The following is a 14740-nucleotide window of genomic DNA, read 5'->3' as shown; positions in this document are numbered from 1 at the left end:
CCACGCCCCCCCGCTCGCCCCTCCCTCCCGACGCACGCGGCGCGCTGACGTCAGCGGCGAGCCGGGGGCCGTTGGGGCTGCGGAGGCCCCGCCCTCGCCGCCCGGGTGCGCGGCCCTGGCGGCTCGACGCCCCCTCCCCGTCCACCCATGAGGGTGTTCGGGCGGCCGCGCTCCCGGGCACTGCTGCTGCTGCTCCTGCGGCCGCTGCTCGCTTCCGGAGACCCCGCGTCCGGCCCGCAGGCCCGAGCCATGAACCCGGGCGGCGGCGGCGGCGGCGCGCGGGGCTCGCCGGCGGACGGCCACCGCTTGCAGCGCTCCACCGTGCCTGGCTCCGACCCGCAGCGCTGCAACGAACTGCTCCTGCTGGCGGCCGCGGAGGGAGCCGCCCCGGGGGAGCCGCGGCACCACGTCCTCTACTTCCCCGGGGATGTGCAGGTAACGCGGGCCGGGCCTCCCCGACACGCCCACGCGGGTTCTCGCCTGGGGTGGGGTGGGGTGGGGTGGGGTGGGGTGGGGTGGGGAGGGGCTGGGAAGGACCGCGGTCTCCCGGAGCAACTGTCAATCCAGGTGCCACGGGGGGTGCGGGGTGCGAGGAGAGGTGCGACCCGGAATGGGACACGCACGCACAGCTCCAGCCTTGTCTCGGACGACCGTGTGTGTGTGTGTGTGTGTGTGTGTGTGTGTGTGTGCGCGCGCGCGCGCGCGCGTGCGTGCATGCTGGGCACAGGACAGTGTTGGGAAAACGCTGACTTTTAAAAACACACCTATTGCTAAAGTGTGACCTTTCCCGTAACCCTCAAACACGGTAGTGGAAGAATGTGATTGCCAGCAGTGCCAGTGCCGGTGAGGACCGTTTGCATTGAGCACATCTGTGCACCCGCGCTGCGGGTCTTACAGCTGCAGACAGGCGTCCTGCGTTGTGTAATGAGTACGTGAGCCACGCGAGGGTATCTGGATTGGTTAAAATGAAGAGTCAGGGTTCTCTGCCTCGCTAGTTGTGTCTCCCAAGTGTTGAGTCACCACAGAGGACTTGTGTGTACCATGTTGGACGGCCTTCCATAGAAAAATCAGCCACGCCAGTCAGTTCTGTTAGCGCTAGGGCAGACATGCAAGTGAGGATATAGCTTAGGTGTTTTTCCTCGGGCTGGAAAACTATGATTGTTTTGGACTTGGTACTTGAAATTAAAGATCACAGTGGTACTCAGAATCTTCTCTTGCTCACAAAACAGTCAGTTGACTAGTTGACCGCTAAAGGAAACTGGAAACAAACAAACAAACAAACAAACTTGGATTTAGATTTAAGAAAATCTACCGAGTTGGTGCCTTTGTATTCGGAATGGAAAACAGACATGTTGTTTCTGACAGTTCAGAGGTTTGTGACCAGCCACGTCATGCCTTCCAGCGGTGGTGGTGGTCATGGCGGCAGAGTACTTTCTGGTTAAGTGTGCCAGACAGAACATCCACCTGTCTTCGAATGGGGTCTAAAGTACTGTATACACTCTGAATATCATCGTTCGTCTCCCCACCATCCGTTCCGTTTGCTCTTTGGACAGCGACGGACTGGTCATCGGTGCGGAGTGTGGAGTTTTACAGAGTCCTGGGCCTTCTGGAAAAGAGATGGAAGGAAGCACACCACAAGGCTGCAAGACCAAATTGCCTACAGTTAACACCCCATCCTGTGCTGTCCAGCTTAAAGTCTGTGCAGATGTTAGAGCTCCCTATTGAAGTACCTCAGTTATAAAATGGGGTGGTAGTTCACAGGGCATCAGTCAAGGGTAAATACTGGAATAACTCAGTGGGTACCACCCCTGCTCACCTTTGGGTACTCTAGTGCTCCGTTCTTAGACTTTTTCTTCTCTCTTTCAGTGATCTCTTTCCATCGTGTGGCTTCACCTATTGCCTATGCCCTGACAGCCCTTGGCGTTTATTTAGTCTAGACATAAGCCGGATGTTTATGGATTCTCCAATTGCATGCCAGTTACTTCCTTTGGATATTTAGTAGCCACCTAAAACTGAACATCTGTTCACTCCTAAGGAGTCTTCCTCATTCAAGTTAATGAAAATACCGACTTAGTCACTCGATCTAGAAATCTGACATCATCCTGTAGATCGATGTCATACCTCATCTCTAATCCAGTAACAAATGAAGTGACCTCACCCTCATCGTGTATCTAAAATGAGGAGAACAGTGGTTTAAAAGCAACAGTCTCCTTAATACCACCCCTCAAAACCCTCCATATGGCTTCTCTGTTCCTCAGTAGTAAAAGCCAGCGTCCTCAAGTCTTAGGAGTGCAGACGTCATCAGATCTTGCTTTTTTGAAGGATAAATGTCCATGGGAGTGTGTCTTGATCTTGTTCTCTGCGTCTTGGGGCACTTTCTTAGGTGGTTCCCTTCAGCTGGACCCTTGCTCACCATTAACTGGGCTGTGTACTTAATGTTCTGTAAAGAGGCCCCTAGCTTTTCCTCAGTGCAGCGGTCATTCTCCTCAGCTGGTTCAGAGGCTAGTCCATCTGCTTCAAGTCCTGCAAAGGCATGAGATCTCAAGTGCTAGGAATAAAGGTGTGTGCCACCACTGCTTGGCTCTGCTCTGAATAAAGGTGTGTGCTACCACTGCCTGGCTCTGTTTCTCTCCCAGACTGAATCAATCTCATGTAGTCCAGGGTGGCTTTGAACTCACAGAGATCCCTATGGATCTCTGCCTCTCCAGTGCTAGGATTAATGGCATGTGTGCTACCACTGCCTGGCTTCTATGTTTAATCTAGTGGCTTGTTCTGTTCTCTGATCTTCAGGCAAAGCTTATTAGGGTACATAATATATCCCTTACCATGAATGTTTCTAAGCTCTTGCAAACATGAACATTTCTGAAAAGATTCTTTGGATCTCACTTCAGTGTAATGTGAGACGGACCACCAGGTTTCTGCAGGTCAGCGAGCATCTCATGGGGCTGAGCACTCCTAGGCCTCTGCCTCGGTGGGGATGAGTAGAAGCACAGCCTCTGCGCCTTAATTCCTGCAAGCATAGTAAGTGCATTATATCCCCAGGAAGGTGAAAACTCCATTCAGTAGCTTAATTATAGTTAACAGCCTGGTGCCGAATCAGTTTGACTTCATCTCAGGGTGTGGAAGCTCTGGCCCATGGTTCTTGGGTCTGGGCTTTGATGTAGCCGTGACAGTCCCAGTTCTTATTTTGCTACTCAGTTCCCCAGTATTAACATTTTCTCCCTTTTTGATCGATCATTTAACCTGGGGCTAATGGGGGGAAAGATGTTTAGATTTAAAGCACCTTCTATGAAGTCCGGCCTAAATGAGACTCTTAAAATCTGCTTCACTTGGGTTCATTAAATAATTAATGTAGTGATTGGATAGTTTCAGGACTTTGGGGCTCACAAGGATAATAAGCTTGCTTATTTATTTATCATTTATTATTATGTATTCCTTCTCGATGGGCTGATCTTGGATTCTGGATCCTCTTGGGCTCAGCCTCCTAAGTGCTTAAGATTACAGGCACGTGCTACCACAGCTAGCTTATAAAAATGAATTGGGGGGCGGGGAGGCAGGAAAAGCAGCTCAGTGTCATCCTCAGCTACAGAAGGAGTTCAAGGCCACCCAAGACTACATGAGACCTTGTCTCAAAGAAACAAAATAAAAACCAGCCAGCAAGATGGCTCAGTGGGTACAGGGGCTTGTTGTCACACTGGACAGCCTGAGTTCGGTCCCCGAGACTCACGTGGTGGAAGAAGAGAACCCCTCCTGCAGGCTGTCCTCTGACCCCCACACACGCGGGCGGGCGCCCACAAAAATGATGTTTAAAAACAATAACACAAAGTAACAGACAAACCCTTCCAGATCCAAGCTGCTTATGCTAAGACAGTTTTGTGTACTAACCCTGGGTGTGCAGAAGGTAATGGCAAAATCCATAAGAAGTCACCCTAAGAGCCCCTCGGAACATATTTAAAACATGCATAGCAAGCTACTAATATACACACGTAACACGATTAATGAAATAGACCTAGTAGGGAGTTGAACATTATAGTGAGAAAATTGTCAAAGGACACAAATATAGTTCACAAAAATAAAAAATAAAATTGCCAGCAGACAGAAAAATGTTTAACTTAATTTGAAGTAAAATATGCAAATCAAATCAAGAGCATTGCATAATCTTATCCTATCCGAAATTTTAAAAATTAGCCATTATCATTGAGGCTAAGTAAGAGTTTGAAAAACAGTGCATTCTTACATATTTCTTTTTCTTTTTTCTTTCTTTCATTCTTGTATATTTCTAGTGCAGGTTTTACTGTTATGTCCAGTGGTATTTTACTGATGTCTAAAAACTATTAGGCAAATCTGTATTGATAGTCATGCCTTTCAGCATATTTTAATTGATTTATTTTTATTTTATGTGCATTGGTGTTTACCTGTGTGTATGTTTGTATGAGGGTCCCATGGAACTGGAGTTACAGATGGTTGTGAGCTGTCATGTGTGTGCTGGGAATTGAACCCAGGGCCTCTGAAAGAGCAGCCAGTGCTTTTAACTGCTAAGGCATTTCTCCAGCCCCCTTTTAGCATATTTTTAAGGGAAAATTATATCTCAGCCAATGGTTGCTTAGTAGAGAAGAAAAGAATATTTTCTTATACACATAATTACATATGTGTATGTGTATTAACTCTGAACTGCTAGCCACCTAATTTTTAATTATTTCTAATACTGGTGAACTTAGGATATTTTTCTTTGTATCTTTGTACATAAATTTTTGTAGTAGTCTATTTATTAAAAAATAGGAAAAATGTACATATCACTCAATACTCAAATTGAGAAAAGTTTCAAAGTGTAAGTCTCTTACCTTTTTACCTCTAGCCTCCTAGTACTCAGGGAGCTGAGACAGGACAATCACAGCCTGGGCCATATAGCGATACTCTGTCTCAAAAAAAAAAAAATCACCATTAGTAAAAATAAAAGTAAAATACATATATATTATATGGTCAAAACAAAAATATATTATTAATTTATATAGAATGCATCTAAACAAATAAAATCAATGTACAAAAGGCAAACGGTATGGACAGACAAGAGCAAAAATCTTAATAGTAATAAGTAAATGAACAAAATTTCAATGTCATCCTAATTTTAATACATCTAAATTTGAGCTAGCCCATGCCTGTGAAATTGAACAAATTAAAAAGAAAACCATGGAAGACAATTTTATAGTCTCTATCACCAGTTTTAAATTGTGATTATTTAGATTTTCTAGTTTTCGCACTTCTAGGAATTTTAGAATGTAGGTACAGATGTGCACTAAGATTTTCTGTGACGATGCTCCAGCTCTGTAGCAAAAACGAAGTCAGGCACAGCAGTCAGCTTGCTAGCAGAATCCACGTGCCTGTGGTAGATTTCATTACAGATGTGCGGGACAGCAGCTCAGTGAGAAGGAAATATTTTTACATTATGATCTGTAGTGAATCAAATTTATATTTATATTTTCAGTAGAATTAGGGAACTTCATTACATGTGTACCAAATAAAAATTATGAATAATTTGTAAAACTAAAATTTATTTTTTTAATTGTTTTATTCAGAAATTCTTAATACTTAGAATATTTTATTACCCTGTCTCTTAATGAAGTTTAGGCTGAGTGAAATGTTTCACTCAAAATCTTAGAGCCAGAAAGTGATAACAGGTATTAGGTTTTATTTCGAGTATATAAACTATAGGTCATCAAAACTTCCTCAATAATACTGTAAAGCTTTTTATAGGTAAATACACTTGTAATGCTTATTCCTTCTCTTTTCAGAATTACCACGAAATTATGACTCGTCATCCTGAGAATTATCAGTGGGAAAATTGGAGTCTAGAAAACATTGCCACCATCCTAGCCCACCGTTTCCCCAATAGTCACATTTGGGTAATAAAGTGTTCCCGGATGCACTTGCACAAGTTCAGCTGCTATGACAACTTTGTGAAGAGCAACATGTTCGGCGCGCCAGAGCACACCCCGGACTTTGGAGCCTTTAAGCACTTGTATATGCTATTAGTTCATGCTTTTAGCTTAACTCAGAACGGTTTGCTATCCAAGAGCAGGAGTGTTTGCAATAAGGATTGTAAAGCATCCAACTGTGAGTCTAATTCTTCTACTAGTAATGGTGGCCAGGAGGACAAAGAGAGGACCTGTGAAAACCTGGAGGAGTCTGCCGGGAGTCCGCCTCCGCTCTCACTGAGCGCTGCATCGTTTACTCTGGTGGGATTCAGTAAAGGCTGTGTTGTTTTGAATCAGTTGCTGTTTGAGTTGAAGGAAGCCAAGAAAGACAAGAACTTAAACACTTTCATCAAAAGTATAAGAACGATGTACTGGCTGGATGGCGGTCATTCTGGAGGAAGCAATACTTGGGTCACGTATCCAGAAGTCTTGAAAGAGTTTGCTCAAACGGGGATTACTGTTCACACTCATGTAACACCTTATCAAGTACATGATCCAATGAGATCCTGGATTGGAAAGGAGCACAAGAAATTTGTTCAGATACTTGGGGATTTGGGTATGCAGGTGACTAGCCAAATTCATTTTGTGAAGGAAACTCCCTCCATAGAGAATCACTTCAGGGTTCATGAAGTGTTCTGAGACTTCATGTGCTTGCTTAAGTGGGAGAACCAAGGACTTCGTTAAAACACAGATGATGAGATGTAAGAGTAATTAGATGCATTGTCAGTTTGTGGGCTAAGAAGATGCACATTCCAAAAATATGTGTCATATACAGTAGGATTCCTTGCTTGTAAATGTGCGCAGCTTTAAATTTTGATTGGATTAGAATTAATTTGAAGTCTAGAAGGATAGTTTGTGATAATCCTATGTCCTTTAAAAATCAAAGAAACTTGGTGTTAGTCTTTTTAAAAGGTAATAAAATTGGTGTTGGAAATAGCTGATTTTCTGAGAGCTGTTTTAAACTAACATTCAGCTGTTGGCTACAGTCATTTCACCTCTTTCTCTGTCCAGGGTTCTTAGGGGGACATTTGCACCCTGCAACCTGCCTCCTGGGAAAGTTTGGACTCACTCCCTTGGACTCATTCACAGTGTTCTACCAAGTGTTTGTTTTGTTTTGTTTTTTAAAGTCAAAATATATTTATTCCCTCATTTAAGATCGTAAGATTGTGTAGTTGGATTTTTAAAACATATTACACTAAGCGCTGTAACTTAATTCTTAATTGACAGTTTTTAATTATCTGTTAGTGTGCTCTCAAAAGGAACCAGATTCCACAGACCTAAATCAGCGTTTCTTCAGAAGCATGGTTTTGTCTGCCAAGAGAAAATAGCTTTCTTTGGCCAAATGTAAAATTACATTGAGATAAGAAAGGTTACAAAGGAAAGTTTGAAGACACAAATAATTTAAATTTTGGCCCAGAAACTGAATTTGCTTAACACTGCTACATAATTTGGGTGAAGTTTCCTTCTGCCCATTTTTCTTCACTAGATAAATGCATTTTGAAAAACCAAAATCTAACGAATTTCAAACAATATTGGAACAAAGCTGGGTAGTTATAAAAGTGGCACTTTTTATTTATGAATAAATAAATGAAGCTTTCTAGGTCATGGAATAACCAAACATGGAAATAACATGCTGTTTTGGGATCAAAAAGAAAATGTATACTGAAGATTAGTATCTTAGTGTATGCAAAGTGTTAATTTCTTGGTTTCTTCCAAAATTACATTTTAATCATCCTATAAATATATTTCCAATATTCGCTCATGAGAAAGGATTCCTTCACACCAGATGTTTAAAATGAACGTGGTTCTATCAACTACAGATCAGTGTCTGTACGTTTGTTTTTTCTAAATAGTTTTATATTGTTTCTCTTTGAATATGTTTTAAGACCAGCACTTCCCATTGTAGAAACAAGTCACCTGGCTTCTTTCTACCTCATTGTGCATTTCCTTAACTTTAAGCACTAGGATTGGATGGCTACATTCAATTTGTTTAATGGTTGTCAAATGTATCACTTAATGTAAAACAGCTGAATTCCTGAGTGGTCATACAGAGGGAAGGCATTTGTTTTCACAGGAGTAACTCAAGTGGAAAGAGGTTTTTTGTTTTTTTTTAAGAATTCATTTTAAATGTCTGAGTTAGTTCCTCACCTCGCCGTTCATGTGAATGTTCAGTTGTTACATGTTAAAGTGGACACTAATCCAAGGGACACCGGAAACTGCCATCGCTTCTGGAAATAGTGTTGAATAATACAAATACTTTGGAGTGGAAATGATTGTTAACTCACACACAGGTATTTCTGTGTAATACTACAAATTGGTCCTTTCCCACATTTCTTTAAAATTGTGTATGTTAAATTTGTTATTGTAAACGTGTGTCCTACTTGATTGTGCCTTTGTATAGAGTCACTGGAGAAGTGGTCTTGCAAATGGAAAATTGTTACCACCACAGCATGAACGTCTTAACTGTATTAAAAATAATAATCCATAGAAATGGTGTTTGGATTTGTTTCTCTCTTAGACCATTGGAAAGGAAACTGTACACCTTGCCATTTTGTGTGTCTGCTTTTACTTCCCTGTCTTTCAAGTGAACAACTTTCCTTTTCATTGAGTACTCCTGTGTCAATTATTCCATAACTGCCAGCATTATACTCATTTCTGCTGTTGAGTTCCTAGAGGAAGTCCCTAAAAACCCCTCCTTTTTCTTTGCTGACGTCTTAGCTGTCTATACTCCTTTATCCCCATAAAAGACCGTTGGAGTATAATGATTTATTTCATTTCATTTATGCAGTGTCCAAGCACCCCCTGTATAAGGAGAATCTAAGCAACAAGGATTTAACTCAAGTCTCCCCACGTTAGCAGAGAAATACCCAACAACCTAGAACTTAGGAACACCTGAAACAAAGTATTGTATCTCATGTGAAGGCCTTTTAAACATGAATTAAGGAATAAGGGATAAGTGGTCTCAGCTGTGACTCACAAGGCTTTAACTGAAGTGGGCCTCGCAGTCTGAGTCAGTGGTGGGGACAGGTACTCAGGAGTCATTTTAGCCTCATGGTATGTTTAAGATGCCCATTGACGACTTCTACGTTTGAAACAAGGTTAACACCAGAGTGCCAGCCTGTCAGTCCCTCCTGCCCCATCTGTTTCCTAACACTGGAGGAAGGAGCCATGTGGGCACAGTCCCAAATTCTTACAACCTGCCTTTCACCTCCCTGAAATGACCCACCCTACTCCACAACTCCTGAGATTTAGCCTCACCTTTTATAGGCATGAGATATGCCTTGTATTGGGTTCTTTGCAAATGTTCACATAGCTGCTACAAAAGGATAAAAGAAATTTAGCCTTGTTGGCCATCTCTTGGTATTGCATACATTTTGAAATGATGGAATAAGTACTCTTAATGAAATACGCCAAGACAAATATTGTCATGAAAAGCTAATAGTGTTGTGAAATACATTTCTGAACAAAATGTACAAAGCCACAGCTGTATCTCCTGGGACTACTCAGCCCCATCTCAGCAAATGCTATCACTAGGTTGGTTGTGTACCTAGCAGAGCTAATTCTGTCTATGTAAACGTTTCCACAGAGCATACGTTGTACCAATGGCAGCAGAGTTTCCAGGTTTTTGTGTAACTGAACTGGACAGATCCCATGTCAGCTCCTGTAACTGCCAGACTCCTGGGTTGCAGATATTGTGCCGTATTCTGCCGTCTTCCCACTGACTGTCCTCGTTTGTGTCCGTGCCTGTAGATAGTGAGCTGTACAGGAAGTTTTGTTGGGAGGAAACGAGTTTGTTAAGCCTCATGTCAGCTGGAAGAATGGGGTTGGACCAGTATCGTCAACACCACTGTAATCCCAGTTTCTGTGGCAGCTCGTTAACCAGGGCCATCTCTGCAACCCAGGGTGATTAAATAATTTCTAACATTCATTCATTCAATAAAATATTTCAAATCCAATGAATTAGTTAACGTTATGTTCTTCATTTGGCCTTAAAAAATTAAAATATCTTCATTTAAAAATATGACCAAGATTGTCTAAAAACTTCTCCAAGGCTTCACTGCAGTGCCACAAATACACTTCAAGAGGAAGTCTTTAACAAGTCTTAGAAGAATACAGAGTGACTAGCATCAGTCATTATGTGCTGGTCTGTAACTGGCTTTTGTAGTATGTGCTCTAAGTATCAGTTACACTTTCAAGATGAAGACAATACAGATCTTCCAGTTTCCTTCTAGGCTACATAACAAGAATTTTGTGTACGCCATTTTGGTTCCAGTTATAACGTTTCTACATGACCCTCTTTTGGTGCTGTGGTCTGAACCCAGTTATCCATGCTGGGTGAGTGCTCTACCAACCCTCTGTGTGATCTGGTTAGGTTATTCAAAGCTAATTACTGTATGAACTAAGGGTTTACATCTTTTCCTTTCTAAGAAAAATCATTAAGTGTTTGCTAAGGCTAAGAAGTAAAGGTAATAAAATCTGATTAGACCTAGCTAGCATATTAAAACATTTTTCCCAATATACATTTAACCTTTGTTCATCTCAATAATTTATCTTCCAAAGATCCTAAGAAAAGCCATAACTTACATACTTTTCCTTTTGTTTAATTCCTGAAATGAATGCAACTCTAAACAGGGCATGAATGAATGAGTCACCTTCAAGAGTAACTATTTCCTCTGTAGATTAGATGGTCAGTAAAAAGTTGTTCTTCAATGGCACTGAGTATTAGGTTCAAAGAACAGTGCATGCTCACGCACGCGCACACTCACACACACACACGGCTCATTTCTCTTCAGGGATTACATTAGTGGGCTTTTTCATCATTAAAGGAAGTATTTAAAAAACTAGAAATAGTACAGAAGTATCTGCTAGGAAAACAATGATTAAAGTTTAGATGTAAGTATTAACTAAAGAGAGGCTGACAACATTTGGGGGGCAGGAAAGGCCAGGGTCAGACATTTGGGTAAATCCAGAACTCATGATCTATCACACCATCAAATCTACTCATTTTTAGCATCCTGTAAGCTTTATTAAATATCTATTCTGTTCCCTCATACACTTCTGTGCCCCAAGGAAGAGCATCCCACTCGTGTTTAATTTTATAATGTGATGATGACTGGCTCATTGATGGACAGGGCTAAGCCATTTCAGAGCATTAAGGCTAAGGGCCTGGTAGGGAATTCTGGAAAGCGGCTTCATGTAAGACAGTGCCTGTGGATTCCAGCCAGACGACTCCACTGCATACAAATGAAGACACACAAGGCCCCAGCTGCTACTGGCAACCATCCCATGACCACGAGGGTAGCTAGACCTAGGATAATGCCAATCCTGTGGTTGAAAGACAGTGGGGTGGGGGTGGGGTGATCAAAAGTTTCTGGTGGCACTACTGAATCACTGCAAAGACCAAAGAAGGTCATTCTATCAGTAGACTTTATGTAGTGTGATTCAATACATATTTTTATTGTCAGAATTTTAGTTATTTACATCTTAGAGCTAAAGAATGGGTCTACTAAGCATTCTCAATCTGAACCAAGTAGAAATCAGATATGTATCTCCTTTTATACAATAAATCTGAGACTGATTTATCCTATTTTTAAAAAACATCTTTAAATGTTTATATCTTGTTATAGTTTTCAAATACTTAAGCTGATTTTTATTTTTAAATTTTTACTACATTTAGTTCATTTTTTTTACTCAAAGTTCTTGCTGTAGGCTTTGTCTTGAATACGTAAGACCATTTGGCGTGCATAGAAGTCCCTGTATTCCTCTGGTAGTTCAGCCAGTGTTTTCAAAGCTCTGTCCAAGATCTGCACAGCTCTGGATGCTGCTACAGGGTCTTTGTTGCCATAGGTATCTGTTTTGTCATAGCATTCCGATGGAAGGTGCTTCCAAAAGACGTTCACACCCACGCCAAACTCTTCAGAAATTACATTATGGAACCATAAAGCTGTAGGAAGTTTTTTAAAAAAACAAGTTAAAAATAAAACCTCAAGTTAAAAAAAAAAAAAAAAAACAAATGTCAGTGAAATATCACGAATTGCATAGAGCCAGTGTAAGAAACATCCTCTGTAGCAAGCTTGCCGCTTGCCCATCCCTGTTTTCCAGTCACTCTGAACGGCCAGCCAGTTCAGTGACAGAGCACCGCCCTTGTTCTAAACTCCTTAGGAATTTTCATTATTCCCATCTAGCTTGAAAGACATAATAAAGTTGTAATTGCTTTGTGATTCTCCGATTCGGGGCAGCCTTTTGTGTTACACGTTGACGCTTTCTGACTCACACAACCACATCAGAACATGTAGTATCTTTGTACACAGAGCATTTTAATTATTTGAAGACTGTGCCTAGTCCTTTGTGATTCAATACAGTACTTGTTCTCAGAAACTTCCTATTCCAAAGGCAATCTGGTTCCCTAACTTAAGCTAGCACACACTGTAGCTTCAGTTTTTAGGTTTCTAAGCCTCTTAGATCCAGTCTCTGTTTCAGCTCCTTTTCCATAGTCAGGAAAATCTACAGCAAATCCTTCAGTGGTGGTGGTACAGAAGAAACTTGATTATGTTATTTAACTATTTTTTTTCATTTTCACTAGAAAGTTTACTGTTTTCAACTAACATTTTCAAAATGTAAATGCTGGAAGAATATTAAAGAACACCTCAATGTAACAGATGGAATGCTAATCATGCCAGAAGTGTTTAGTCTTATGAAAGGGGGTTAAAATCCTAGAGACACACACTCTAACGGAGTTCATGGAAGAACAATACTTTTATTTATAAAAGTAGTCCTCAATGTTCTTGTTTTAGTTATAAGGTCTTTCAGAATCTTTATTCACTTGTTAATATATCAGAAAAAGCTAACCATTCTGATAATTAACTCAAAACATGGAAATCTTGTTTTGCATTAAAATATATGTAAATACTTAATTTCTAGATAAAATGAATACAGTAAGAGAAAACTACATAGCTCTAATCATGTTCTAAAGACATAAAAACCAAAAACTGAATGTGTACAATGGCAATAGATCAAGATAAAGGAGCAGTTGCTGACAAAGTACAGTACTAGGTCAGTGCATCATGGCTTTGATCAGCTATATGAAGAGCGCTGCCCTTTGAGGAATATAAGATTAGCAAGAATGTGATCCTTGTGCTCAAGGAATTTACAATCTAACCTCAAGTATGTCACCTGATTTTTATTGTTTAGAGATGCTTCAAAAGTTAATTCTATCACTGAATAAAAGTATCAATAGCTTATGAACAAATTTATGAATTACCGCAAATAGAATTACGTAAGTAAAATTGGTCAATAAACCCATTATTTATGATCTTTATAATCTTTTGTTTTGTTTTTGTTTTTGGAGACAGAGTTTCTCTGTGTAACAGCCCTGCCTGTCCTGGGACTTACTCTGTAGACCAGGCTGGCCTCGAACTCACAGAGCTCTGCCTGCGCCTGCCTCCTGAGTGCTGGGATTAAAGGTGTGCCACTACCGCCCAGCTGATCTTTATAATCTTAAGGTATTCACTTAAGTGTTAATAACAGATAATAACTATATCACCATATTACTAACAACATGGAAATTTTATGAGCATCCAAACTAATGCTTATTTACTGAACATAGAAACTATATATAGAAAAAGTTTTCAGATGTTGATATTATATTTTCACATTTAATACAAATCTATAGTCTTAGAAAATTTTGACCATTTCTGAAATGCCTATATACTTTAGAAATAGAACGATTTTTAAAAAACAACTGGGTACAAACTTTCCTCCAATACAAGGTATATTACACTTCGTGTTATTTCGTAAAATAACTTAGAATACTATCTTAACAGGTTATGACAGGAATACATTGAGAATGCATCACTGTGGAACACAGATGGAATGGCCTACTACTAGATGGTACAACCTACTGCAGGGTACATGCTTGTACAGCAGTTTACTGTCCTGAAGACAAGACAGAGGACAGCTGTGCCACAATGTATGCCCAGTATACCTAGACACAAATAAAGACAGAAAACACATTAGTGTGGTCTAGAAACCTTACCAGGAATGAACAGAGCATCACCAGCCTCAAGGAAACACTCATACCTCCTCGCCTTAGCAAAGAGTGGGTATTTATCCAGGTCTGGGCTGTCAATATTCAGCACTTCTGATTTAGAACCTAGAAAGTTTCCAAGAGATATCATACAGAGTGAACCAAGTTTGCATTTTTTAAAAAGTAATCACAAATATAAACTTGAAACTTAATTCTTTTCAATTACTGAATTCACACTGTGAGAACTAACTATTCTTCTGAAACCTAAGGTAATTTTCAATGACCATTCTTTAAACATAACAACTGACATCTATCATCCGTGTAATAAAATAAAATAATCTGAAAAGGGTGTTTTGGAGCCTGTCCTGGAACTCACTCTGTAGCCCAGGCTGGTCTCGAACTCAGAGATCTGCCTTCCCAGTGCTAGGATTAAAGGCAAGCACCACCATGCCTTGCTTTAAAAACGCATTCTTTATACTGCCTACCATCACAACACATATACAATGAGAATACCGGACATAATTAGGAAGAAGTATCCTACAATGTGATCTTCCTATATTGTTTAAAAATAATAGAATAAAATGTAGAAACAAAATTATATCATACCTGATAAATACAAATAGTGTGCATCTCGAGGACTGAACAGTGTAACTCGCTTCTTTCCTGTTACTTGTATTAAAAAGTTATCCATTACCTAAAGATCAATAAGATGTGTAAGCAGTATCTAAAATTCAAATCAACA

The 14740-nt window shown here is 40.6% G+C and overlaps 2 protein-coding genes across 4 annotated transcripts in view; one reads left to right on the top strand and one right to left on the bottom strand.

Annotated features, from left to right (window-relative positions):
* The first annotated feature begins 60 nt into the window (after nt 1–60).
* On the top strand, nt 61–8463 carry C13H2orf69 (chromosome 13 C2orf69 homolog). The gene is made up of 2 exons (XM_076550362.1): nt 61–435; nt 5790–8463. Exons 1-2 carry the CDS (start codon nt 148–150, stop codon nt 6609–6611), a joined length of 1110 nt encoding a protein of 369 aa, XP_076406477.1. The 5' UTR covers nt 61–147; the 3' UTR covers nt 6612–8463.
* Tyw5 (tRNA-yW synthesizing protein 5) overlaps nt 7823–14740 on the bottom strand; it is a 21395-nt gene continuing 14477 nt past the window's right edge. For all 3 annotated transcript variants that reach the window (XM_042260344.2, XM_042260346.2, XM_076550363.1), the window contains 3 exons: nt 14605–14692; nt 14008–14124; nt 7823–11916 (listed from right to left, as the gene is read on the bottom strand). In XM_042260344.2, coding sequence (XP_042116278.1) covers nt 11660–11916; nt 14008–14124; nt 14605–14692 — 462 coding nt within the window. In that variant the 3' untranslated portion in view covers nt 7823–11659. The remainder of the gene's footprint in view (nt 11917–14007; nt 14125–14604; nt 14693–14740) is intronic.

The sequence above is a fragment of the Peromyscus maniculatus genome, chromosome 13, assembly GCF_049852395.1.
Source record: "Peromyscus maniculatus bairdii isolate BWxNUB_F1_BW_parent chromosome 13, HU_Pman_BW_mat_3.1, whole genome shotgun sequence".
NCBI lineage: Eukaryota > Metazoa > Chordata > Mammalia > Rodentia > Cricetidae > Peromyscus > Peromyscus maniculatus.
Note: the sequence above shows the minus strand (reverse complement) of the source record. Positions and strands in the feature narration are given on the sequence as shown.

Coding starts and splice junctions, on each gene's coding strand:
- C13H2orf69 (XM_076550362.1), top strand. CDS start 148: ATGAGGGTGTTCGGGCGGCCGCGCTCCCGGGCACTGCTGCTGCTGCTC. Junction 436..5,789: donor ACTTCCCCGGGGATGTGCAG/GTAACGCGGGCC, acceptor TTCTCTTTTCAG/AATTACCACGAAATTATGAC.